Here is a 26,748-nt window from a genome sequence, read left to right as displayed (position 1 = left end):
ATGGCAAGTCCTGACATGGCGATTCACACCTGGATTCGACTAGGATCGATGCAAACTGCGTACACCTACTTACACCTACTTGATACAATTTCACCACTTGTGCACTCATCGTCAGGATACATAGCTCAACATTTGAATCTCATTAGGCAACGGTATTCGGACTTTGAGAGCAACAGAGATGTCAGATAGAACATTACCGCACTCCGCATCCATACTCAATGCAGGGAGATGTTCGCACGTTTGACGTCGAAGGTAACTACTTATAAAGAGCCCGTCGCTGAACATATTTTCAAAACAAAAAAGCAATTAGATTCATTCAACAGATCTGGTACCCAAATGTCTAATGTATCTTACTAATGACTGCCATTCGTGCCAGTTGCACGATCCTCCTTCATCCGACATTCAATCACATTACCCAAACCGCGGCAGATCCACACCTTGACAATCTTCAATCCAGCCGCCTTGACAACACGATCCAAGTCTTGGAAAGTCCTCTGTCGACCGTTGGGGCTAGCAGTCAGAACAAACCCTCCGATGAGCCCCATGGACTGGAACGCCCCGTAATTCTTCAACAACGGGGCAGGCGCATCAGGGAGCAGAGCGTCGCCGCACGTCGGGTGTGGTATGTACTCGCCAATAAGCAGACGCGACTTCCCAGGAGCCATAGCGTTCCTGATGTGCGTGAACATGGTGGTCAAGTCCTTGTCCTGCCAGTCGACAATGACAGACCGGAACCAGTACACGTCGGCTCCCTTGACCGGGTTCTCATTGAAGAAGTCATGGGTGGTGAGCTTGACCACGCCCGAGGTCAACGCATGCGGATCTGTCTTATTCCAATGTGCTGTGGCGTGCGCGATCATGCCGGGCTGGTCTTGAACGATGCCGACAAAGTCGTTCTTGTGATGGGGGAAATTTGTACGCAAGGATTGGATCGAGCTACCGAGTCCGCCACCAACGTCGACGATGACGGCGCCGTTCCGGAGGGTGGTTTCCCAGGGGTACCCGCGCACATCGGTCAGGCCGTGGAGGTACTCGCCCAGCGAAGCGAGCCAAAAGTCGAAACAGTCGCGCCACTCGGGGTGCGCGTTGAGAAACTCGAACTGTCCCATGCCCTTACCGATGCTCTTGGCAAAAGCTGAGTCTCGCGGCTCGTAGCTGGCGCAGAGGACGGGATCCTTGAGCAGTCCAGGAAGCACATCGGCTGTTGGAAAGAGAAAGGAGGCGAAGCGGACAGAGTTGGCGAGACGTTCATCTGTAGCGAGGGCTGTCGATGCTTCGTCATTGGCAAAGACATCATGGGAGGTCTCGGCAAAGATGCGGTGGGCGCAGAGAGTCCGCATAACGAAGCCCAGCTTACTCGCATCGGCGATGCCCGTCTTGGAAGCGAGAGCGTCAAGCGTCATGGGGCCATTAGCGGCCAGGAGCTGGGGTATCTCCCACTCCACGACCATGTGAAGCGCGCGAGAAATGTAATAGCTGTGGGCCAGATGGCCGAGACGCCACTGGGGCGTCAAGATTGCCGCCTCGAGCGATGTCGTGGCAGCGATGACGCGTTTACGGGCCTCTTCGGCCTTGGGGGTTTTCGGGATTCGAACATCAGGGTTTGTCTTTGCTCCGTTGCTGACTGTAGCCTTACCGGCCGAAGAGGAAGACAGCTCGGCGATGAGGTCATTGGTTGAGGTGGTTAAGATGGTTAGAACCGAGCGGAGGTATGTGATTTGTTCATTTTGCTCAGCGATGCCGATGGCCATGTTGACTAAGAGTGACGAACGTCTTTTACCCCTGGTACTTGTTGACGTATTGGTATTGCGTCTCACTTTTCTGTGGGCTTTTTCACCTGATTCCCTCTTAAAGCTGGGATATCACTTGCAATTGGCTTTGTAAGTTGAGGTGATATAGCTCAGGGATGGTAATGATAGGAAACCCAACGGATTTCGGGCTCGGCACTGCTTGTGTTGTGATCAATGTAAATGACGTTTTTTTTATAGGGATATGAGTAATAGTCCCGGGCATCAGTGATTTCATTGCAGGGGGCTCTGGGCTATGAGTATTATAGCGAGCGAAATTGGCTATCCTGAGAGTGAGGTACCACTTTGAGTCAGTCTGTAAAGCTTCGTATTCGTGCCCGGTCGGCTATCGTAAGAGCTCGGCTACCATGCGAGATTAGAGATGACGGCGATGGTTGCCATATGGTCCGATTGTCCGAACGTAAAGTCTATTAGACTTACTGTTTCTACACGGTGTTCTCACGAATCAGGTATCGCAGTTTTCTAGTCGTCTCCATTGCGCCTTGGCCTTGTCAAGATTGTTGTTTCTACATCTTAAAGGTAGATGAAAACAGCATATTGCTTCAAAGCTTCTATGCTTCATGTCAAGTTGTTGATAGAGCCGCACGGGGCAGATTTTCTCTTTCAGTCCGCGCCGGTGGCCAAGGCGTTCTGGAGAACGGACTCCGACGCCGTCGGGGCCGATTATTCAAGGCATACTTGTAAGCGGCGTACTATACGGGGAGATCCCCGCCTTGCATGAGGAAGGCGTTCTCACATGCAACAAGGTTAGGGCCCGTGGACCCGTCACGCCCGTCAACCTCACAAACTAAGGTAGATACATCCTAAACTATAAGTGAACATCCCACCAGTTCGTCGAGATGGCCCGCCCGCCCGAACAAGAATCTTACCTTCCGCGTGTTCCGCATGAAACATGTAATTTAAACTTCAAGTCCAGCCCTGTCACAAATCACGTCATATCGACATGCCCATCATCCAGTTCTGAATTCCATGTCTAGACCAGGCCCTTGCCCCTTAACCTCAGGAACCCAAACACACCTTGATCAGTAATGAGTTCGGCCGTACCCTTAAACCGTACGCTTTCGCATTCGCTTTCCGAAATTGACCTAGCTTCAGTAGAGCGTTGGTTTATCTCATCTGTAACGACTGATTGAGATTCCTAAAAAGGCAACCTATTGTCAACTTAAGCATTCGACACATACAGGCCCAACAAACAGTGACTCAAGTAAACTCCAACGTAGGAGCTTTGGTGACTCGAGGCAGCCAGAAGCCAGAAATAATCACCAAAGCGGAAAAAGTCAACGTTATTACGAATAAACGCCAAAAACAGAGTGAGGATATCAATTTTTGCCCTCAATAGGCTCAAGAGGAAAAATATTACACAAAGATGGCCTATCAAGCTATTGGTACTGCCAAGCGAAACATCTACAACGAATTTGACGCTCCCTCCTCCAGTTATACTTCCATTTCGAAAGGAGATCCTCTTGTCTCCTCATGGCTCCCCACCCTCCACAATACCCTTTCCTCGCTCCTAAGCTGGACGGGCTCCTACCCAGCCCACATCCAAGACGCCCATCTCGCCTTTGTGCGCGAGGCCGTGGTCCCCCGCCTGAAGCAGCCGCCTGCTGCTCCTGACAAAGCGAACTACATCCTTACTCACAATCAGTCTCCTTATGAAGCAAGCGTCGCGTTCTCATCTCACAGAGAGGCCAAGGTGCGGTTCACGGTGCAGCCGCTCGTGGATCCCAGCCCTGGGGCCGCGGGCGGTGACCCCCTAGGGCAGAGAGGACTGCGTCAGAAGCTGGCGGGTCTGGCATCTGCTTGCAATGCCGATCGCACGTGGTTGGATGCCTTCCTTGATTCTGTCTTTCTTACTACGGAGGAGGAGGCGGGCTTGATCAGAATGAAGCCTGGTGGTGCGCTGCCCCGACAAATTTGTTATGCTGGATTCGACCTCGAGTCTGAGGAGAACACGACCATCAGCATGAAAGCGTACCTTTTCCCGCAACTCAAAGTCCTCGCAACGAACCGGTCGCTGGTGGACATCACCGAGTCCGTCGCGACACGCCTTGCCGCGGGTGATGAAGCAATGTTGGCTGCGTGGGAATTACTCAAAACGTTCCTTGTCTCGCAAGGCGAGGACAATATCAACATCTACTTTCTCGCCATCGACTGCGTGGCGCTCTTCAAGAAGCCTCGCTTTAAGGTCTACGTACACACACATGCCAACTCACTTGCCTCAGCCCGTGACGTCTTCACACTAGGCGGCCGCCTTCCTGCTTCCTCGGCCGACTTCCTCCCACAAGTTTGGCCTTTACTGATGGAAATGGAGGATATTGCCCCAGCCGACATGGAAACTCTGGAGAAGCCGCTCAGTGATCCGAATAGCAAGTACTGCGGGCTCTGCTTCGCCTTTGAACTTGTGCCAGGCAAGGCGGTCCCGCAGGTCAAGATGTATGTGCCGATCTGGCAGTACTCCCGTGACGAGGCCGGGATCGTTAAGCGCTACGAGCGAATCCTTCAGACGCAGGGGATGATGTCGGGGAAGTACGACTTTGGAGCTGCTGTTCGAGACGCCTTGTAAGTGTCATCCCTTGTCCCTTCATCGACGCGCTTAATGAGCGTATGAGCGTTAGTACTGACTCATGTTTCTCTTCAACCTAAATAGCGGCAAGAATAGAGAGACTGGCCTGCATACCATGGCTTCGATTTCCTCTTCTGGCAAGGGCGTGGGGTTCAGCGCCTATTTCGGGCCAAGGTTTTGGGGTAGAACTTCATTAGACGACTTTGTAGAGGAATCTAGTCAACCTTTATCGTACAATGATGGCATAGTTCCTTTCTGAAGCCATTTGATTTGACCCCAAGATCCGGAGAATGTTAAATAGAACATCATTCAAACACGTGTGGTAGACTGAATAGTGGAGCATGCGAGTTGGTCACAACACAATATGTGTCCAGAATAGAAAGCAAATGAACGGTTTGTTTTATATCACAGACTAGTGCAAATACAGAATTAAGATGATTTAATAGAGGATTCAATAATAATACCGTCTAATAGATGAAGTCGAGTCTTACAAGGCCTGCTCAAGTTTGCGCGGCACCAACTTGACCCAAAGAGGGTGCTTATCCCAAATGCCATAGCTCTTTTGGTCTAACCAGTCAAAATTAGGGTCAGCCAGTTCAAGGTCAAAATTGTACAGTAGACTAGCAATAATAAGTCTCATCTCGGGGTACGCAAAGCTGTGCGCAAGATTAGTCAACAGCTTCAGTCTTGAAACCGGGACGAGGAAAGAAATCAGAGAAGAGGATGGAACTCACTTCTTGCCGATACAGTCTCGCGGCCCCGCTGAAAACACCTTGACACAATCCCTCCGATCAACAGCATATTTCGCCGGCCGGTCGCTGCCCTCTAACCATCGCTCAGGTACGAACTCCTCAGGATCAACAAAGTTATCCGGATGATGCGCAATCGCATATAGTGGGATGTCCACGCGCGTACCCGCTGGAACATGGCGGCCGCAGACGATACGGCCTCCGGGAGGGACCATCCGCGGCATCGGCGTCGGCGCAGGCGGGTACACCCGCATGGCCTCCTCGATACATGCGTTGAGGTAGGGCAGCTTCCGCAATCGAGTGAACGTCAAGTCCTCCTGCGGATCCTCAACGACGGCATCAAGCTCCGCGCGCAACGTGGCCATCTTAGACGGGTGTGTGAGAAGCAGATAAGTCAGGGCCGAGGTGGCGGCTGTGGTGGTCTCAGTGCCGCCAATCATGAAAGTCGCAGCGTTGGAGTACATCTCAGCGCGCGAGATGCCTGGCTTCTTGTCGCTGCCGCTGTTCTGCATAATCATGGACCAGAGGTCGCTGCCAGAGTCGTCACCGCGGTCCAGGCGCTTGTCGACACGGTCCGTTGAGAAGCGGTTGTGTCGGGCGCGGCGCTCGCCGCTACTGCCCCAGATGAGCTTCAGGAGCAAGGGCCCTAGAGGTGAGTGCCAGCCCATCATAGTCATGCCGAGCGTGACTGTCTTGATGGTTGAGTACGTGTCGCGAACCCACTGGCGCGCCGACTGGTCGCTCTCGAGCATGCCAAGCGGCTCGCCGTACATGAGGTCGCCCATAATGTCAAAGGCGAGGTAGCTCAACCATGTCATGAGGTCGACACGGCCATCAGCATGGGCAGAAGAAGCAGAAGCTAAAGCAGGCTCCGCGTTCTCATCGGCCAGCTTGCCCATCAAGCTGCGCACATGGCCCTGTACGAGACTCTCCTGCTTGAGCACGGCACGATCGGAAAAGGCGTGCGAGAATAGACGTCGCTGTCGCTGATGGTCGGCATCGTTCTCGGCCCGCACGATGCCCTTCTCGGGCGCCGCCATGTCCGGCCCCAGTCCGACATAGTCCTTTGGCATATCGCCACCTCCGCCCGCCTTTGCGTAGATGTCGTGCCAGGCATCAGGATGGCTGTAGCTCAGCTCATTCGGGCCGATGCGCACAACGTGGCCGTACTGTTTGTGGAGGAGCAGAGGCCAGCTGTGGTTGGTACCGTTGGCGCGGTGCCAGAGCCATGGGATGGTAGTGATGCGCGCGAGTAGGGGGCCCGAGTATCCCGCCAGGGGATGAAGAGTCAGGTAGTAGATGGTACGTAGGACGAAAAGTCCGAGAATGGCCGGGCCGAAAGTCCAGAGGAGTCTCTGGAGGAATGGCAGGTTGATCAGGTGAGCGGTGAAGGGTATGATGTCGAGGAACATGATGAGCTCGAGTTGTTAGTGAGCGGGGAGTTAGTTCGAGACCGAAGTTCCGAGGGACGTGCTGGATCAACCTCTTTTTTTTTTTTTTTTTGCTTTTTGACTATCCTGCGTTCCGGATCGTACAAGTAGTAGTAGTAGCTTTTCTCCGAATCTCCGGAATAGAGCACCGATCTGAGGAGAAATAATCAAGACTCAAGAGAGGTTGTCGTCACTGTCCGAGTCCAGACTCTTCAACAATGAGGGGTGAAAATGACAACTGAAGCTGATATGGCCTGGGTTGTTACTAAGACCACAGCAAGGTGGAAAGCGAGTATCCCAAAAAGGATTTCCCCAACGGGCAACTCATATAATCGACAGACTCAACCCCGAAGCCGAAAGTGTACTGGGTGTCGTTAATTTCGCATTCGCAACGTCCGAGGGACCCGAAGCAAGGGGCAGGGCAGGGCAGAGGCGTTTTGACGTAGCCGTGTGCCTGAAGGGCCGACAGCTTGTATCTCAGAGCTGGACGGGGAGGTTCGGTATGAGTTCCGCTGGCAAGTAGCTAGGTTCTTCTGAACTTTTGAGGTCGATCAAGAGAGCAGGGAGAGCTTTGAACGGCTGGAAGCTTTCTCGCATAATTTCCCATATGACGGAATCGGACATTATCACAGGAGAATAATTTTCCTAGGTTCAAACTCTATCATCTTTAATGTTGGCGAAAAGGTTGCGCCAAAGCCCAAGATGCCCCGTCATCCTGCGCTTGGACGAGCGTGTATTCGTATTTCTAGAGAACCATATTTGACCTAATCAGGCACCGAATGCCCGGTCGTGCACGGTGTGTAATCGTCCTCGCTACCCAAAATGGCTAGTATAGCTGGCATGATCGGACGGTTGTCAACCACACCGTCGGGGCACTGCCGAACAACAAAATGTTCTGCTTTGCACTGCCGATCCATCATGCCGTATGTCTGCCTTGCTTGGGTCTGGGTCATTACTACGAAATGCCGTCTCTTGGATAAACGCCGGTTCGGTATGGGGAGGCGGAGGGAGATGTCATCTGAATACGAAATACTTTCGGAATTAGAGCCAGGTTGTGAAGATACCTTCGAGGTTATTTCCGAGTTGAGGCCATGGATTGTATGCTACAAGCTTCCAAGCGCTATTGCCCGGAATAGGCAATACGTAACAAGATCGAGGGAGAATCTCTCTCTCTCTCTCTTTCTATTGCGGTGCCCTCGGCATGTATTTACATATATTTACTCACTTGCCTATTCTGATCATTCAGGAGGATCGACAGAACCAACAACTTTGAATTATATGCTTAATGAATCACGAAGTCCACGTATTTTGCCTCACACTTGGTGATCACTGATCTGGAACCAGTGAATTCGCCTTTCTCTTCATCTTTGTTGTAATAACACTACTTACCTATTATTTTGTTCATTAATACTTCTTTCATCAAGTCATTTGACATGTCTGTCTATCAAAGACCTTCAACGCCACTCTCGGCTCCCACTTCACCTTTACAAATTTCTTTTCGGAACAAATCACAACAAGATGTAATCAAGCACAAAAATTCTTCAATATCTCTCAACGTACCCCAAGCATTCTCAGCTGGAGGCATCATCACGCCGCCGGAAACTCCGGCCAAGAAACAACAACACGCCACAAGCGACTCGTACACAACATTAATCGACTGTCCCATCTCCAAGGCCAGCTTCCTCCTCGCCCAGGCCACCCTGGCAACGGCGCTGGCCGGGCGTACGTCATCGTCGATAGAATTCAAGTTCCGGGACCCCGAGGCCTTCGGAGCGGAGGCGGGGACGGAGACACGAACACGAACACTCCGTTTCGGCACGGGCCTCGATGGATGCTTCACCAGCACCAGGGGCTTCCTTGGATGTCAAGCAATGCCCCCAACCAACGTCATCAACCCTAGTATTCGTAATTCTTCAAGGAGCTTGGGCCAGGTACAACGCTTGCCTGCGTCCTTGAAGGCGTGGGAGGTGGTTCATGGAAACTTGCCGCGCTTACTTCGAGCAAGACGAGTGCGTCATGCTGTTGACACCCTACGCGAGCGCGCAACTGGAGATGGTAGAGACGCGTGGGATAACTTGGAACAGCGTCATTTGGCGCGAGCGGCACTAGTTTTGAGCGCGCTGGCCCACGCTTACATGTTTGGCGAGGAGCAGGGTAAGAGCAAGGAGTGTGAAGGACGATTACAAGTGCCGCGCCATGTTCTCGATCCATGGGAGAGAGTTTGCACGGCATTGGGGAGAAAGCTGACAGGACGGGTAAGTTCACGAAGTGATATCTTCAAAAACTAGAGAAGCTAACTTGCCACAGGTGCCCGCCGACGACGTCCTCAACAACGCCATCGGGAACGCTGCTTTCAACCTAAGCAGCGCCTACTTTGGTCTCCCAGAGGAGCGTTTGTCCTCAGGTCTCCAAGGCACAATGGAGGGCATCTTCGCACCCGCCCTCTCAGCCATGGCCTTCGCGCAGAGCGGTGTGCTAGCCGACCAGCCAACCCAAGTCACGCACTGCCTCGAAAGCCTGGCGGCTACCATTGTTCAATGCGCCAACGTCTTCGAGGCCATGACCCTCCGTGACGCGGCAACCTTTGACCCTGTCGTCTGGATCAAGACGTACCCAGCAATGGGCCGTGCCGTGACGCCCGGCGAACTGGGCAACAGCGGTGCTGACACGCCGCTCTTCCACGCGCTCGACGTCTTCATCGGCCGCCAGGACGTCAAGGGAGACTTGACCAAGATGCAGAGCGACCGCAAGGCCACACTACCGGCCAATATCCGCGCCTTTCTGGATGCGCTTGGCGACAGAGCCGCGAGCGTGAGAGACTACGTCGCTGCGTGTACTGCTCGCGCTCCGCAGGGTGTGTCTTCAGAAGAGCAGTCGCAATACCGCCATCTCGAGGCGGCGTGGGACGGGCTTCTGCAGATGTACGTCTGGTTCCTCGAGCGACACCGCGTCAAGGCCATTGGCGTCACGGGCGTGTCGCTGAATACGGGGCGTCACTCGACGAGCAGTGGCGTCAAGAGCACCGACCAGTGCAAGCACGCCGGCTCGTCGTCAGCAGAGAAAGGAAAAGGAAAGCCAAAGATGCGGCCGGAGGCTATGCTCAGCATGCAGATGAAGGCTGGCATGGCGTCGCGACTTGGCGGCCGGCCTCTGTGGCAGGATGCGCGCATTCAGTCGCAGACGGTGTACGAGGGCAGCACGGTGGTGGAAGTAAAGCTGGATGCCAAGTTGCCGCTCGAGGCAGGCGATCGAGTTCAGGTCTGGCCGCCGAGGAAGAGGAGAAAGCTCAATCGGACTTATGCGTATCAGCGACGGTTGAGGGCTTCTACTCCTCCAGAAGATCATGACGTGCCATCAGATGAGAGCGTCGAAGACAGTGATGACGATGAAGCTGAGCCGAGATTCTACTCTATCGCTCGTGTGGCGGAAGATTCTACTGGGAAGGGAGGCATGACCATCACTCTGACAGTTAGTCAACACTCACCCGAGGGCCTCGTCTCCTCATTTTTGAGCAACGCAGCTCAAGGCACACATCTGCGTCTTCGCCCATGGCCCAGTCTGCGTTTCCGCCAGCCACACAACCTTTCTGTGCCTTTGGTCTTGATCGGCCAGGGTAGCGGCATCGGCCCCTTAGTAGGCTTCCTTCACGAGCGGGCGGCATGGGCTCAGCAGCGTCGGGACAGCACCGGTGACGTGGGCGAGCTGCTCCTCGTAATTGCAGCCAAAACACGCCGCCATGTCCCCTGCTCACTCGACAGCCTGGGGCATCTCACTAGGGTCTTACCGTTGACTATCACCCTGGCCCTCAGTCAGGAGACACACCACTTCAGGATCCGGGGTGGGATTCGGACTCAGCTTCCCGAGGGAGAACGACGCCTGACGCGCCACTTGGTAGAGCATCGGGATTCCATTCACCATCTCGTCAAGGATGAGGGCGGCCACGTCTTTGTCTGCGGCAGCTCCGACTTTGGAGCTACGGTGACAAGCAGTCTCGAACTGGGGCAACCGCATCAAGAGGAACAAGGTGTAAACTCCTTCGACGCCAACAACTACACAGACATCCCGTCACCTCCCGCGCACTGGGACAGAATCCACCAGGATCTCTTTACCGCCGTGGAGAAGCCATCCAAGCCGCATGGACCATCTTCTTCCACTACCACCACCACCTCCTCCCTACCCATCATCACCCCCTCCCAGCTTGCAGCCCACAACTCAATCACCTCAAGCTGGGCCGCCATCGACGGCACAGTCTACGACCTGACGCCCTTCCTCACCATCCATCCAGGCGGGCCAAAGACTCTCCTCGAGTCAGCGGGCACCATCGCAGATGTGCGCTTCGCCGAGACGCACGGCGGGCCACACGCTCAGGAAATCAGGGGCTATCTGCAGCAGTACGCCATTGGGCGTCTGCCTCCAGCCAAATGTCCCAGAGACCTCAGTACGCTTCAGATCACGGCCGCGAAACTGACGGATGCGCTGGTGAGGGTGCAAAACGCCCTCACCAACAACACGGCCTTTGACGCGAGCCGCGGATCTGTGCCCGTTTATGTGTACGAGGATGCCTTGCTCGTATTCGCTGACGGCCTGGACGGCGTGATGGCCATCCTGTCAGACATTGTCACAAGTGACGCGACCGGAGACACCTCAGAGTTGAAGGAAACCGTAGCCAAGACACAAACGCTGTTGAGAAAGGCCTTTTCCAACCTAAAAGACGGTTGCAAACGCTATATGCAAGCCGCTGGCGCCAATGGCTCTGATTCTTTGCTTGGTGAGAGCGAGAGTCTGATCCAGAGGCTACACCAGGAGCCCATCAACAAGATCCATGAGGTTATCAACGCTTGCAAGAAGGGTCTCGGAGAGATTGAGTCGAGTGGTAGTGTCGAGATTTGGGATGTCTTGGAGGAGTTCACCACTACTCTCAGAAGTCTTGCCCAGAATCTGCTTCGTGTCATGGCTCTGGCCGAGGAAACTGGTACCGCGGACGTTGAGCAACGAACTACCTGTCGGGAGGAGAACATTTACGCAACGCACTCTGCGATGCCGAGCGTTGATCTTTGAGCATGTGATAAGCCTCGTTGTTTTTAGCGGTTTTCTTTTGAGCGTTTCTTGTTACATTAGATACTCAAAGTCATCATAGCCTGTTCTTATTCTATTAGATCTGCGTTCCGAATGCATGTTGACCATGCTTCTCTTGGACCTTATAGTGAATGTTGCCACCATCCACGCATACGCATGGATTACTGCTTTCTGCCATATTGGAGATCAAGCTTTAATACTGGACGGGCTAATTTCGCGATGCATCTTTCCACACAGGTTGACCGTCACGATGTCTGAATACACTGAGTGACTTCGATCAAACAACCCTCTTTGAGTCCCTTTAAGCAAACTCCAAGTCAGATCTGGAAGAACGCACGAAAGGTGTTACTTGCCTTGCTACCAGTGTATTTCTCAAATGAAAAACATGAATATGACATCTCGAGAGCCATAATTTCAGAAAACTGGCTATGCTGCGTCAAAAACTCAAAGCATATCCCCAAGATTCCTACAAAGCCCTCCCGACATACCTCCTCTTCCTCTGCCTCCTCGTAACCGGCACGCGCGGCTCATCTGGGCCCAACCCAATCAACCTCCGCCAGTGAAAATGCAGTGGATTCTCCTGACACGGCGGCACCATCTCATACCCGAACGGCGCCGCCTCCAAAAAGTCCAACGGTCCCGTATCCATCTCCGGCAGACTATTCTGGAACCAGCGCAACGAGACATGGAACCGCGACGGCGGCATCTTGAGCCGCCCAAACAGGTGCAGCGGCTCGAACCACTCCTCAAAGGGGGTGGGGTAGCGCGCGTAGTACGGGTACGCCCAGATACGGAGCTCCTGGAGGCGCGGGAGTTTGTCGGCGGCGGCTGTCCACGTGTCGACCCATTTGATTCTCTCGGCGACGACTTCGTCTGCTTCCCGATCCATGTATGTCTCGATCGGGGCTCGCCATGTGAAATGGAGTCTTTTGATGCGGGCTAGGGAGGCGGTGGGTGTGGTGTCGAGGAAGCGTGTGAGGGCTTCTGTGTTGATGAGGGAGAAGGTTGTATCGTTGTAGATGGAGTCGATGGCTTCTTCGCGCATACGTTTGCAGGTGAGAAGAGTTGCCAGGAACGGGCTGAACTCCTTCACTAGAATCTGACGGCGTTTATCCTTGGAGGTCTCACCCGTCTTCTCCCCCTCATCACCATCTCCGAGTGAGAGTTGCTGGAGTTCCCGGAGAATAGGCGGCTCCTCCTCACACTTCCAGTGATTACACCACGACGAAACAATACGGAAACGCCAATTTTGAATCGCCTCGCGTTCTTCCTCGGAACCGGGTCCCACGCCATCTTGCAAAGTCGCTGGGTCCGCAGCCGGCGTGTTGAGTACGCGGGAGAGCTCGTCTTCACGGACATCTTCGGCGTCCAGGTCGGCGATGCACGGGCAGTGAGATAAGGGCGCTAGAGCGGATGCACTGGATTTATACACATGCTGGATTGATCCGGCGGCTTGCCATAAGTGGCTGTAAATGTTTTGGCGAATCTCGAGGGGGAGAGATGAGAAGAAGGCTGATTGTGGTTGTGGATGAGGTGCGGATTTGGTAGCGGCCGTTTGAGACTCATGCACGTCTGTGGTCTGAATCTCGGGTAAGTGAGTATCCCCGCCATCAGTTTCCGGTTCAGCCATTGTATGCGATTGCAGAATGAGACGATTTATGAGGCTGAAATACTCAGGAATAAGATGCAGTGAGTAATATCGCACCAAGGTGAAACTACCCGAATCTGAGGTGAGATGTTGCGTGGCATCAAGAGCGTTGACCACCACCACCACCAACACCCCTCCTCCGATCCTTTAGTAAGGGACCTCCCCGAACAGGCTTAACGTGGCTTACGACATTGCACTCATCCAATAACGATAAGGCTAGTCCTAAATACGGGTGCTTATTGCATGGAGTTTCCTCTCATCCAACTAACAACTCCTTGAGAATACCTACCTACCGATGCAACCATCTCACTTGTGCGCATCTTGCGATGAACGACAATGTCGGCAGTTTCAGCGAGAGAGACAACAAGGTTTTCCACGAGCAGACAAGAACATTACCAAACTATTACGTTACTCTAATATAAATATAGGTAAACTAACCTATGGCCCCCCCGGTTACTTAACTTAACTATAAGAAAAAGGACGTAACCTAACTAATTTTCTAATTAGCTAGTTTAATTACTATAGGACTAGCTAAATAGATTTTTAATTAGTTAGAAAATCCTTAGCTAAGTATAGACTACTTTTACTAATTATAACTTATATTACTAATTATATACCTCTTACTTTATTATATAAGTAGCCCTTATTATACCCCTATTAGCTTCGTATTTTATTTATTACTTATTTATATTAAGCTTTTTATAAAGAGGGTTCTTAATCTACCTTTTCGCTCCCTAATTAATTTATAACTAGTTCCGAATTAATTCTACTTATTATAGTTTTTTATAAGTATTTAGTAAGTTATATTTTTTAAAAGTATTTCGGAATTATTTTTAAATTAGTTTAGAATTAATTATAAATAGGAAGCGTACTAAGACTACTATTTAAGTATTCCTAGCCCTAAGGGTAATCCTATTTATTATAAAAACCTACCCCTTTTTAAATATAATAAAGTATATAATTAAGAACTAGTTTAGGATTAGTTTAGAACTAATTTAGAATTATTTAAGATAATAAGATTAAGCTTATACTTAGTAAGGTATATTATAAATTCTTAGTTAATAATAAAAAGGTTATTTATATAACTATAAGTAATTCTTAAGTAATTTAGAACTAATTCTAAACTAATTCTAAACTCCTAAAAAACGTAATTTATTTTTAAAAATCATTTTTATACTTATATTTATAAATATAAAGTTAATAATATCTTAATATATATTAAGAGCTATAAAATAGGTATTAAATTAGTTAATATAAATAATAAGGCTTTAAATAAGTAATTTAGAACTATTTTAAAACTAGTTAAGAACTAGTTTAGAATTAGTTAATTAATTATCTATTTAAGTTTTTATAATAAGTTAGAGAAAGTTTATAAGAACTATAAGGTCCGCGGCCCCCTTTTTATTCTTTTTTAAAAAAAAAAGCTAGATCTTTTACTCCTCTTTTAAAAGTCCTTATATATAATAAGAGAAACAAAGAAGTTATAAATAATTTTAAAGTAATTTTTAGCCTATTTTAAACTAATTTTTATCTTTTATTTAGCCTAATATAGTTATTATACGTCGTATTATTAATATAAATACTAAGTTTAAATATACTTTTTATAGTTCTTAGAAAAAGTATAAGTTATTTTAGAATTAATTTAGAACTAATTATAAACTAATTCTAAACTATTTAGCTTACTCCCCTTTTTAGCTTAATAGTTTTTACTAGCTTTAATAAAAATTCTCTTAGGTTAAGGAAGAGGTAAAAAAAAAGGAGGTTATTACCTTTTTTTAAAGATATTTTTATTTAAGAAAATCTTATTATAATCGATTTTAATAATATTATAAATAAAAATAAGGATAATAATATAGAAAATACTAAGGTTAAGGGTAATATTAAGGATAAGAATAAAGATAATAATAAGTAATTTAGAACCGGTTCGGTATCGTTTTAAGAATAGTTCGGAATTAGTTTAGTAGTTTATACTTTCGTTTTTTTAAAAAATACCTATTATAAGTAGTTTTTTAGTATTAATTCAGAACTAATATAGAACGGATTTAAAACCACTTCTATATTTTATTATTATATTATAAAATTAAAGTTTTAATATATAACTAATATTAGTTTACTTTTTATTTTATTTTAATTAAAATATAAACTTTATATATAATATATATATTTATAATCTTTATTTTAATTAACTAAGTTTTAAAATAAGACTAATATAGTAAAAAATATTTTAATAATAAATAATATTTATATATCTATTTATATTATTATTAAAAAATAATATATTATTCTATATAAAATTATTATTATTTTATTCTTTATTAATATTATTAAATATAGAATTCTTATATTAAAATATAGGTATTATTTATAGTTATATTATTATTAAATATATATTTACTTATTTTAAATTAGTATTATTTCCTTTATCTTTTAGAATATTTTACGAAATATAATATAATTAAAATTATAATTATTATATTTATTATTTATATTTTTATTATTATATATATTTATATATATATGCTACTTTTACTAACTACTCGGGCAGGTCTTAATATTAATTATATAGTATTAATATATATATATATATATATATATATATATATATTTATCTATCTTTATTATTATTATAAAACCTATTTATTATTATAAGTAATTATATATTATTTATATGATAATATTTACTTTATATTGAATAATACTTAATAATATAAGTAATTAAAATAAGAGAAATAAAAATATAATAATATATAGGTCTTAATTTCTTTATAATATTATAAACTAAATAGTTTTAAATAATAATAATAGAATATTATTTAAATCGTAATACGTATACCAAATACTAAATCTAATATATATTAAAATAATATTAAATTATTTAAAACTTAAAAACAAAACTAAAGTAATAATTATATTATATTATATTATTATTTAATTATTTTTATTAAGTATATTAATAAAAAGTATTATAAGCGAAATATTTAATATATAATTATGAAATATATTATATTATTAAATAACTATAACTTTATTAAATATATATAATATATATATTATATATATTATATATTTAAACTTTAGTTTTTAGTTTTTATATTATATTATTATTAAGAATTATTATAGAATAAGGAGGAATAGGGTTTAAAACAATTTAGAATCGATTCTAAACTATTTTTAAAGTTTTTATTATAGTTCTTATAATTATAATCTCCTTTTTTTAAGCTCTAATCGGCTTATTTCTAAACGTAGCTCCCTTTTTTAAATATTTAATAAAATATAATACTTAGTAATATTTTTATTTTAATTTTAAATAACCTCGCTTTATAAATTTATTATAAATATATGACGTAAATCTTAATGAATAATATTAAAAAAATTACTTAGGAAAGACTTTATAATTTATTTAAAAAGAGTTCTAAAGGGCTTAGGGATAGATTTTATACTTTTTATTATAATTATAACCGATTCTAAGACCTTAACTAGCTATATAAACTTATATTAAAAAGTACTAAGCTTAAAGAATTACGAGGTAATAATTTAAAAGATTATTAATAAGCCCCTATATTTATTTATATAGAGCTAGTTCTTATTATTTTAAATAACGTTAACGTTTTATTTTTAAACTAGTTTAGAATTAGTTCTAAATTTAGTTATAAATAGTTCTAAGGGGTTTATACTTAAATAACTAACTAAGGTATAATATTCTTTAATAATAAATATATCCCGCTAAGTAAAGCGAATACTTAATTTTAAAAAAAGAGTATTTTACTTAAGAAAGTGTTTATTATATTCCTTAAATTTAAATATAATAATTAGTTCTAAATTAGTTTTAAAAGGATTCCGACTTATTTTTAAATATAAATTAATAATAGGACGAAATAATTACTTTATATATACGAAGCTTAATAAAGGGCTTTTATAGTATTAGTATAAATATAAAACTTATCCTAATCCTTAAGAGGTATTTATAAATAGGTCTAGTTAAGTTTAATTATAATATTCTTTTAAAATTTATATTAAGCCTAAAGTAAGATTAATAAATTACTTAGTATTAATTTCGAATTAGTTATAAACCTCTTTTAAATAAGTTCCGAATTACTTTACCTCATAGTTAACTATATAATAAAAAGTAATCCTCTTTTAATTAATAAAATAAAATACTCCTTATTTAATTTTATTTTATATTCAGGGAGCGATTTTTTAGAACGTGTTTTTTAATATTATAATAGAAGTAGACTAAGTAAAATCGAATATATTTTTTAATTTACTATTTTTAAGGGCGATATTATAAATCGTAATTAAGAGATAAATATTAACCGAACCTTTTTTAAATTAATTCTAAACCGATTCTAAACCTTATATAAAAGGATTTTATAAACTTATTTATTAATTTTTTATAATCTTAGTTAATAATAATACTTAATAACCCCTAGTTATGTTTAGAAAGATATTTTTATTAAATAATATACCTAAAACGCTCTTTAAAAATCCAAAAAACGAGTTACTATATCCTTTAATATATTTTAGTACTCTTTATATTTATAAAAACTTAGAAAAATAGAATAGCTATTTAAAAAGTTAATAAATAGTTTAGAAATATTCTAAAATAGATTTAGAATTACTTTAGAACCTTTTTAAAAAGCTTTATTATACTAGCCCTAAATAACTTTAACTTTATTATAGCCCTTAATATACTTATAATTCGTATTTAATTAGAAAGTTAAAAAGGTATTTTTTTTTTAAGTTTAGCTTACTCTAAATAAAAAGTAATATAAATATAATTATACTTATTATTATTAAAATATTAGATATACTAAAAAGAAGTTAGAATAGATTCGGAGTTAATTTAAAAATAGTTCTTAAGGCTTTATAAAATACTTACGTTAATATAATAACGGGCTTATATATATTAATACTCGTTCTATATAATTAAATAAAATAACCTAGTTAGAAAATAAAGAGCTTCTTATATTTATATAATATTTATAAGCTAATTAGTATTATTAAGGGCACTATAAATCTCTATAATAGTCCGATTATAGAATTTATTATAAAGCTTAATAAGCTCCTTTAATTATAAGAATATATTTAAAAATAGTTAAGAACTAATTCTAAATATATTTAGAACGTTTTTTTTACTTAATCCGCTTCTTAGTTAACTAATTTTCTTTATAATATTCTAAAGTTTTAAATAAATACTCTTAAGTATTTAAATAAGTAGTAGAGGGGGGTGCTTATAAGTATTATAGGAAATTAAAATAATTACTAGTTTTATAATAATATTAACTAGTACCTAATAGTTCTATTTTACCAAATATAATATTTAGAGAATTTTTTCTAGGATAATATAATTTATATCTAAATTATATTAAAATTACTTCGGAATATATTTAAAATAGATTTAGAACTAGCTTATTATAATATCGTAATTTTTACTTATTATTTATAAAAAAGTAATACTTATCTCCTCTTATTATATTAACCTCTTCTTTTTATAATATAGAGCATATTAAAAATAAATAGGCTTAGTATTTAATTAGAGGAAATTCAATATAATAGTTTTCGCTATTACTATATAAATTCTTATAAATATACTATATAGTAAGTAATTAAGTATTAGGAATATACTAAAGAGATTTAGAATTAGTTCTAAATAAGTTACAAATCGGTTTAGAATAATATATATATACTATATTAGTTATTAATAACCTCTATATTATAATTTTTATAGAATAGGGTATAAGAAGTACTTATTTTAAATTATCTAAGCTATACTTTTACTTATTTATAAAAATAATTAATAAGGACTATTTCTAAACTAGTTCGGAATCGATTTAAAAAACTTATATAATTACTCTTTTTTTTAGTAATATCCTATAGATATATTTATATATAGAGGTAATATCCTTAACTATATTTTTTATAACTCGAGTATAGTTTTAATAAAATAAAGTTTAGTTAAAATATAAATACGCTTTATTATTAGTATAATAATACGTAAAGCGTTTATAAACTTAATTTTATAAAAAAGCGGATATAGTAGTTTTTAGAGGTATTAAATAAGTATTATTATATTAAAATTATTAAATTTAGAATTAGTTTAAAAATAGTTTAAAACGACCTTAGAAAGTATTATATACCGTTCCCTATAGTACTTTAATATTCTTTAAATATAAATTACGTATATCGATATAATATATAATACCTTTTTTATTTATTTTTAAATACTATATTAATTAATTATAGTATATAATTTTTTATATTATAGTTTAGTAATTATTTCGTTAATTTTAGTACCCGCTTATAGTAGTTTTAATAAAAATTAAAGTAGGTAATATTTTAAAAGTTTTATTAAAAGGGTTCTAAACCTATTTAAAATAGGTTTAGAAATAGTTTAAAAAAAGTCTTACCTCTTCTTATTTAAATAAACTATTACTTTTATAGAATGTTTAGAATATATTAAAATTATTTCGTACTTATTAATTAAAATAATAAGGGTTAAAAAGTAATATTAGCGATTTAAGTTTAGAGAAAATACCTATATTATTTAGCGAATTTATTAACACTATTTTAAATAAGTTCCGAATCGGTCCTAAACCGATTTAGAACCATTTTAGTATAATTATAATTTTTATTTAAGGTATATAGGAGGAGAAATTAAAAAATTTCTATTTTAGTATATAGCCCGTAACCTAACCTATAGTACACGGATAAAAAGTTAAAAATATGTAGGGTAGTTAGCTAACCCCCCCCCCCATAGGTCAGTTTACCTATGTTCATTACCCTGATGCCCCTCGGTGGAGTTTACAAATCTACGGCGAATGATTGGTCAATGCGACCATCTGTTTGTGTGTCTTACCCCAGACCATCGGGATCCGGCTGCCAGGGATGATGAGCGGCAGCACCGACAGCACCGCCAGCACCGCCAGCATTCTTTTGTATCTGTGCTCTGGGCTCTTATCTCTTTCTCAGGGCAACCCCTAGACCGCCTTGTCAAACGCAAAGTTTACAAATTACCCATCATCAAAAGTTGAAAACTTCTTCTCCTACTACCCAGTCGACGTTCCGAAAGTTCAGCACTCACATAGTCATTCAACTGACCGGCGTTGCTCCGTTCCAGCAACAGCCATGAGCAGCCGTCCTATCCAGCGGCTCGCCCAGCTGCGTGGGGCATCGTCATCGGCTCGACGCGCTTCAACGCGGCTCGCCGGCCCCAACTACACCACTCTCTCGGCCAACAACCCGACAACTCGGCACCAGATCCGACACACTGGAAGAGGCCCAGCAGCAGCAGCAGCAGCAACAGTATTCACAGGTCTTCAATCAACGAGGCTATTCGGAACTACAGCCCAGCGCCGCAATGAATCCGCATCCGGATCTGCAGCGGAAGATGAGGAAGATGCGGGAAGCTACAGCGAGGCGGACCACGAGCACGCCGTGATCTCGACGTTTGATCTGTTCTCCATTGGCATCGGCCCTTCGTCGTCTCATACCGTAGGCCCCATGCGCGCCGGCAACATCTTCGTCGCCGACCTAGCAGAAGCGAACCTCCTGCACAAGGTCAACAAGATCCGCGTCTCCATCTACGGCAGTCTGGCGCTCACGGGCGAAGGCCACATGACGCCCTCGGCCCTGCTTCTCGGCCTCGAGAGCGCCGATGTGGAGACCGTCGACACGGCGTACGTGCCGGAGCGCTTTACCGAGATCAAGGCGAGCAAGAAGCTCTTCTTGGGCCAAGGTCTCTCGGATGGCAAGGGCAAGGAGGTCGCGTTTGACTATGAGCGGGACTTCGTCTGGGAATGGGGTCGTAAGTTGCCAATGCACAGCAACGGCATGCGGTTTACGGTATTTGATGACGAGGGCTACGTCTTGGCGACCAACGACATGTTTAGCGTCGGCGGAGGGTTCGTCGTCAACGGTGCGCTGTCTATCAACCCGGACGCATCGCCGGCATCGTCCTCGTCCATGACGCAGGTAGAAAGTCCGGACGGCGAGACTGCCGGGAGACACCCGGCCGATTTGGCGGAAAACATGTTTTACAAGGAGATTCGCCGCTCCGATGCCGCGGGAGACCGTCGGACGGGTGCCGAGGTCAAGCCCCTGGACGAAGCAAAGGAAGACCCGATGCTGCTCGAGGGCGCTCAAGGAGACGTACTCTCCCCCGTCGCTTCGACAACCGGAAACGGCGTCGATGAACATGAAGGATCCGAGAGCTCTACCAGCGAGCCGTCTGGCCCCCGGTACCCCTTCCGCGACGCAACCAGCTTGCTCGCGCTCTGCCGCAAGCACAACCTCACCATCGCCCAGCTCGTGTACGAGAACGAAAAGAGCCACGGGTACACGGACGAGGAGATCTACCACAAGCTCTTCAAGATCTGGCAGGTCATGGACACGAGCATCCTCGAGAGCGTCCAGGCACCGCTCGACACCAAGCTCCCCGGCTCCCTCAAACTCCATCGCCGCGCGCCCGCCCTCTACCGGAGGCTAACCCGAGGCCTCTACTCCACCGCCGGCCACACCTCCCCCAACCCCTTGGACAAGGCCACCGGCGAGAAGGCCTCCCTCCCCGGCTTCTCCTCCGCATCGACCCCGGCGACAATCAACAAATCCAACGTCCCCGGCTTCAGCGTAGGCCGCCGCCAACCGCCCCGGATCCTAGGCTCCCTAGACCACCCCATCACCCCCTCTCCCTCCCGCCGCACAACCTTTCCCACCATGGACTACCTCACAGTCTACGCCATCGCCGTCAACGAAACAAACGCGGCCGGAGGGCGCATCGTCACGGCCCCCACAAACGGCGCAGCGGGCATCATCCCCGCCGTCCTCAAATACACCATCGAATTCATCTCCGACGACCCGGAGCGCGACATCCCAACCTTCCTCCTCACCGCCGCAGCCATCGGCATGCTCTACAAGCGCGGCGCCACGATCTCCGCCGCCGAGGGCGGGTGCATGGCCGAAGTAGGCGTCGCGTGCTCCATGGCGGCGGGAGCCTTTGCCGCGTGCATGGGCGCCAGCCCCGAGGCCATCGAGCAGGCGGCCGAGATTGGCATCGAGCATAACCTCGGTCTGACGTGCGACCCCATCGGCGGACTGGTGCAGGCGCCGTGTATCGAGCGGAATGCGCTGGGCGCGATCAAGGCGATTTCGAGCGCGAATCTGGCGTTGAGCAGTGAGACGGGGACGCAGAAGGTCAGGCTTGACGATGCGATTCGGGCGATGAGGTTGACGGCCAAGGGGATGCGGAATGAGTTCAAGGAGACGAGTTTGAGTGGTTTGGCGACGAGCGTGCCGTTTAATATCCCTGTTAGTGTGCCTGACTGCTAGACTCGGGGATTCTAGACCAGAAGGATTTGCTTTTATGAATCTCAGGATGGGTTGTCTTTGATTTGTTTGATATGATGATAGACTTGGGAATAGATTTACGGCCTTTCGGTGGAAGAGAAGCATCAAACGGGGTTCAGGCTTGAACCACTACCATGCCTTGATTTGCGGGCTTGTGTCTTCATTAGGGAAACAGGAGTCGTCCAGTCCAAGAAAACAGGAATAGAGGAATCGTGGTCAATCAAAATGCGGTGGTACCTGACACCGGCATGCTGAGTCTGGGCATGAGCTGCGAATACCTTCTAGAATATTTGGGAGCTACTTTCTGAAGAAGCTATCCGAGTCACAGAGACCCACACATGGGTCAGACCAAAGACTTGCAAATGCTGCAGATTTCAACCAACCCCGGCAAGAAACACCCAGCCAAGAACCCAAGATCCTGAATAACCTGTTGAACTACGATCAGAGAGATGAGAACTGACAAAAGACATTCCCATCATGCTGGTACCACGGCCAAGCTTTCATCACGACGGAAAAACGCTGACGATCCCCCTGCAGACGGGCTTTGAGATCTCTGGCGTAGCCGACCGTCACACGAATCACACGGCAACTTGGCCGAGCGGTCTAAGGCGCCAGACTCAAGTTTCCCAACAAATGGTAACTTCCCTGTAAGCGGGGCGCATTCTGGTCTCGAAAGAGGCGTGAGTTCGAATCTCACAGTTGTCACTCGTTGCTTTTTGGTATTGGGCTTCATGGTTCTCGTCACGATAACTCCCTTTTGCCTCTTTCTTCTTTTACGCCTGTGGCGTTTGTCATGCAACCGGAAGAGTTTTGGGTGTGGCCAGCGAACGTAACACGATATATCACCGTGTTATTTCCTCTCATCAACTACCCGGCATTGCTTCTTGAGCATCAGGAGTTAGTTGACTCAAGTATCTTTCCAACCACCCACACCCATGGTTCGTGAGGGGAACTTCCTCCAGAGGATTCAACCTTCTTTCTGCATGCTTCATGGAATAATGATGGACAAGTATCCTTCCCGTTCTACCCGCTTTTCCGGTCTTCTCCCCGCGCGACGGACACACATCGCAACGACGTAAACGCTTTTCCGACTCATGGGTTCGTTCCATCATGCAAACAGGGGTCTCCGGCCACACCCACCCCCCAGAGCCCCCCAAAGCCAAACTCAATGGGGGACAAGGAAACAAACTTGGGGCTACCGCCATGCTGCTCAAAGTGTAGTCTCCGATTGAGTGCGCTCTAGGAAACATCGTGAGCTGTAGCCATTTTAAGCTTAAACAGTCGTCCTTAATCACTACTTAGATCCAAATAGACTACTGATCACGACTGCCGGTGAGTCAATTAATGGTTATTAGGAACCGAACCGGCCTCCGAGCCGGAGCTCGGGATTGGCCTCTCGCCCGGACCTTCGTGCCCACGGATATCCCCTCCCCTCCCCTGCCAAGTCTCGAATCCATCGTCAACGACTGGAGCTCTGGCGTCATTGCCGCCCTTTGAAGTACCGGATCATGGATGGCATGGTAGTAATATCAAAGAGCAGTAGATCATCGAAGCCAGGCCAGCCCAGGTCCGTTTCCCGCCCGGCGTTTGTAGCTTCTGGCTTTTGCTGTCTCTTCCCCGCACCCCGCATCGCACCCCGGGTTCTTTACCGTGCAGTGGTTGCATCCTTCACCTCGACGTTTTGTTTCTCATCTGCCATCTTACTCGGGAATCCGTGTGCCATCCCAGGATAGCATGCATCCTGCGGTCTTTGAGCCGGGGTCAGATATGGACAGATGCTTCAAGTACGACTCAGGCATCGCAAGGTGGACAATGTGGAGGAGGAGGAGGAGGACAACTGCCGTTAATTCCCTCGGACAACCCGGGTAATCTCCGCCGAACAGGACAGTCCGCCCTCTCGGTGTCCACCGCGGCCACTGCCCAGACTTTTTTTGGAGTCTACGCAGTAGTCTCCTGGGATCAACATGAACGAGGGCCCAAAGATGCAAGCAAGCTAACCACGTCTTTTACCCCTCATACTACTACCTTGCTTTGCGCTTTACGTACATCTCATATTGGTATCCGTACCTTGCGCGCCAGTATCCGTACCATCGGTGAAGGCTAGAGTCAAGGACGGAGAAGAGAACGATGGACTTGGCGCCGGGGTATAAATCAATCCTCGCCTGCAATACCATACCACCCTTAACCACCTGGTCGTCGTCGCTCCAGAATACCTCCGTCATGGCCTCCTCCTTCTCCATCGCCGCCAGCTTCGCCGGCGCAGCGAGTCTTCTCCTCTCTTCTTCGGGAGTGCATGCCCAGGTTGCTGCGGCCCAGAGGGCGCTCCCCGCGAAAGCCCAGATTATCGACCAAAAGAGCTTCAATGTCTTGGAGGTCGTCCCGCCTCCGTTAGAATTCAATGCTTCTTCGGTATGTCACCCGGAAGTCGCTTTGCTATGCGTGACGACGAGTTCCAATGAGTGAGCATCCGAGTCATTGACATGATGTTTGTGTTAGGAATTCCTCTGGCCGGGCGTCACGCATGAATCTCTCACTGAGAAGCCATTCCACATTTACGACCCGGAATTCTACGACATCATCGGTAGCGACCCGTCACTGACTCTCATTGCGACCTCAGAGACGGATCCCATCTTTCACGAGGCGGTTGTATGGTATGCCGAATCCCCTCCGTCATATCACTCACTCATACGCACCCTCACTCACTCACTCCCTGCCTTAACCTCACTTATGAGTAGTAATCAGCTAACAAAACCACCAAAGGTACCCCCCAACAGAAGAAGTCTTCTTCGTCCAAAACGCCGGACCCCCAGCAGCAGGAACCGGCCTAAACAAGTCCTCCATCGTCCAAAAGATCCGCCTCGCCGACGCAGAGGCTCTTCGTAACGGGTCCCTGGGTACCAAAGAGGTCACCGTCACCACCGTCCCCTCGAACCCGCAGGTCATTAATCCCAATGGTAAGAACGACCATGCTCGCATCCACCGTCTATATCCCCCTTGTCTATCCCGACCTTATCAAATGACCTGACTGACATGGAACAGGCGGAACAAACTACAAAGGCCAAATCATCTTCGCCGGCGAAGGCCAAGGCGACCGCGTAACCTCGTCGCTGTACCTCATGAATCCGGTGGAACCCTACAACACCACAGGTTCGTCCAAACCTCCCCTGCTTTCCCCCTCCAGCCTCACCAAACTTCCCCTTCAACTCTTTTCCCCTCCGAAATCTCAAAACGCTAACCATCCACCCAACCTCAAGTCCTCGTAAACAACTACTTTGGCCGCCAATTCAACTCCCTCAACGACGTCGTCGTCTCCCGCCGCAACGGCGACATCTACTTCACAGACACCCAGTACGGCTACTGGCAAAACTTCCGTCCAGCCCCGGGCCTCCCGAACCAGGTGTACCGCCTCAACCCCACCACCGGAGCCTTGACCGTTGTTACCGACGAGTTCGTGTCGCCTAACGGTACGTTTCCGGTTTTCCTGCCGGAGTTTCTCGGCCTAGATGAAATGTTGAGTTGCGAAAAGGCTGACTTGTGATACGCCAGGCATCACCCTCTCTCCGGACGGCACGTACGCCTACGTAACAGACACGGGCATCTCCCAAGGCCAATTCGGCACAAACTTTACAAAGCCAGCCACAGTGTACGCCCACATCTTTTCACGTTTTCCCTCTCTCTCTTCTTCCGCTCCTCACCTCCTCTCTTCTCGAACCCTCACCACACCCTCCCTTCCCAAGCAATCAACGCCATCTAACACCCACCACAGCTACCGCTTCGAAGTAAAAGAAGACGGCACATTCGAAAACCGCAAAATCTTCGCCCACACGTCCGCCCGCCTCCCGGACGGCGTCCACTGCGACTCCAAAGGCAACGTCTACGCAGGCTGCAACGACGGCGTCCACGTCTGGAACCCGTCCGGCAAGCTCATCGGCAAGATCTACACCGGCACCACGGCGGCAAATTTCCAATTCGCCGGCGACGGGAGGATGGTGATCACGGGACAGACGAAGCTGTTTTATGCCACGTTTGCGGCTTCGGGTGTTGCGTTGACGTGAGGTGGGCGGTGGTGATGATGGATGGTCGGGATGAGAGTGGTAGTGATACCTTGAATATAATCAGGTATTAATGCATA

The 26,748-nt window shown here is 45.7% G+C and overlaps 7 protein-coding genes and 1 non-coding gene across 8 annotated transcripts; 5 read left to right on the top strand and 3 right to left on the bottom strand.

Annotated features, from left to right (window-relative positions):
• Positions 1-353: 353 nt before the first annotated feature.
• CLUP02_12656 (O-methyltransferase) lies at positions 354-1,751 on the bottom strand (the record flags this gene model as incomplete). Its single annotated transcript, XM_049291620.1, has 1 exon — positions 354-1,751. The coding sequence occupies one exon, from the start codon at positions 1,749-1,751 to the stop codon at positions 354-356; it is 1,398 nt and encodes a 465-aa protein (XP_049148766.1).
• A 1,423-nt stretch (positions 1,752-3,174) lies between these two features.
• On the top strand, positions 3,175-4,630 carry CLUP02_12655 (aromatic prenyltransferase; the record flags this gene model as incomplete). Its single annotated transcript, XM_049291619.1, has 2 exons — positions 3,175-4,367; positions 4,456-4,630. 2 exons carry the CDS (start codon positions 3,175-3,177, stop codon positions 4,628-4,630), a joined length of 1,368 nt encoding a protein of 455 aa, XP_049148765.1.
• Positions 4,631-4,858: 228 nt separating this feature from the next.
• Positions 4,859-6,532, bottom strand: CLUP02_12654 (cytochrome P450; the record flags this gene model as incomplete). The annotated part of the gene is made up of 2 exons (XM_049291618.1): positions 4,859-5,027; positions 5,106-6,532. 2 exons carry the CDS (start codon positions 6,530-6,532, stop codon positions 4,859-4,861), a joined length of 1,596 nt encoding a protein of 531 aa, XP_049148764.1.
• Positions 6,533-7,983: 1,451 nt separating this feature from the next.
• Positions 7,984-11,608, top strand: CLUP02_12653 (cytochrome b5-like Heme/Steroid binding domain-containing protein; the record flags this gene model as incomplete). The annotated part of the gene is made up of 2 exons (XM_049291617.1): positions 7,984-8,805; positions 8,858-11,608. 2 exons carry the CDS (start codon positions 7,984-7,986, stop codon positions 11,606-11,608), a joined length of 3,573 nt encoding a protein of 1,190 aa, XP_049148763.1.
• A 179-nt stretch (positions 11,609-11,787) lies between these two features.
• CLUP02_12652 (uncharacterized protein) lies at positions 11,788-13,256 on the bottom strand (the record flags this gene model as incomplete). Its single annotated transcript, XM_049291616.1, has 4 exons — positions 11,788-11,797; positions 11,862-11,889; positions 11,964-12,052; positions 12,115-13,256. The coding sequence occupies 4 exons, from the start codon at positions 13,254-13,256 to the stop codon at positions 11,788-11,790; spliced, it is 1,269 nt and encodes a 422-aa protein (XP_049148762.1).
• Positions 13,257-20,399: 7,143 nt separating this feature from the next.
• CLUP02_12651 (L-serine ammonia-lyase) lies at positions 20,400-22,598 on the top strand (the record flags this gene model as incomplete). The annotated part of the gene is made up of 1 exon (XM_049291615.1): positions 20,400-22,598. The coding sequence occupies one exon, from the start codon at positions 20,400-20,402 to the stop codon at positions 22,596-22,598; it is 2,199 nt and encodes a 732-aa protein (XP_049148761.1).
• Positions 22,599-23,200: 602 nt separating this feature from the next.
• On the top strand, positions 23,201-23,321 carry CLUP02_tRNA229. The gene has a single exon. It is a non-coding gene; the product is annotated as a tRNA-Leu (tRNA).
• Positions 23,322-24,836: 1,515 nt separating this feature from the next.
• Positions 24,837-26,671, top strand: CLUP02_12650 (D-lactonohydrolase; the record flags this gene model as incomplete). The annotated part of the gene is made up of 6 exons (XM_049291614.1): positions 24,837-25,025; positions 25,113-25,267; positions 25,377-25,570; positions 25,656-25,763; positions 25,871-26,080; positions 26,163-26,671. The coding sequence occupies 6 exons, from the start codon at positions 24,837-24,839 to the stop codon at positions 26,669-26,671; spliced, it is 1,365 nt and encodes a 454-aa protein (XP_049148760.1).
• Between the last annotated feature and the right edge of the window lie 77 nt (positions 26,672-26,748).

Source organism: Colletotrichum lupini, chromosome 6, assembly GCF_023278565.1.
Source record: "Colletotrichum lupini chromosome 6, complete sequence".
NCBI classification, from domain to species: domain Eukaryota; kingdom Fungi; phylum Ascomycota; class Sordariomycetes; order Glomerellales; family Glomerellaceae; genus Colletotrichum; species Colletotrichum lupini.
This window is presented reverse-complemented; position numbering and strand designations above follow the sequence as displayed.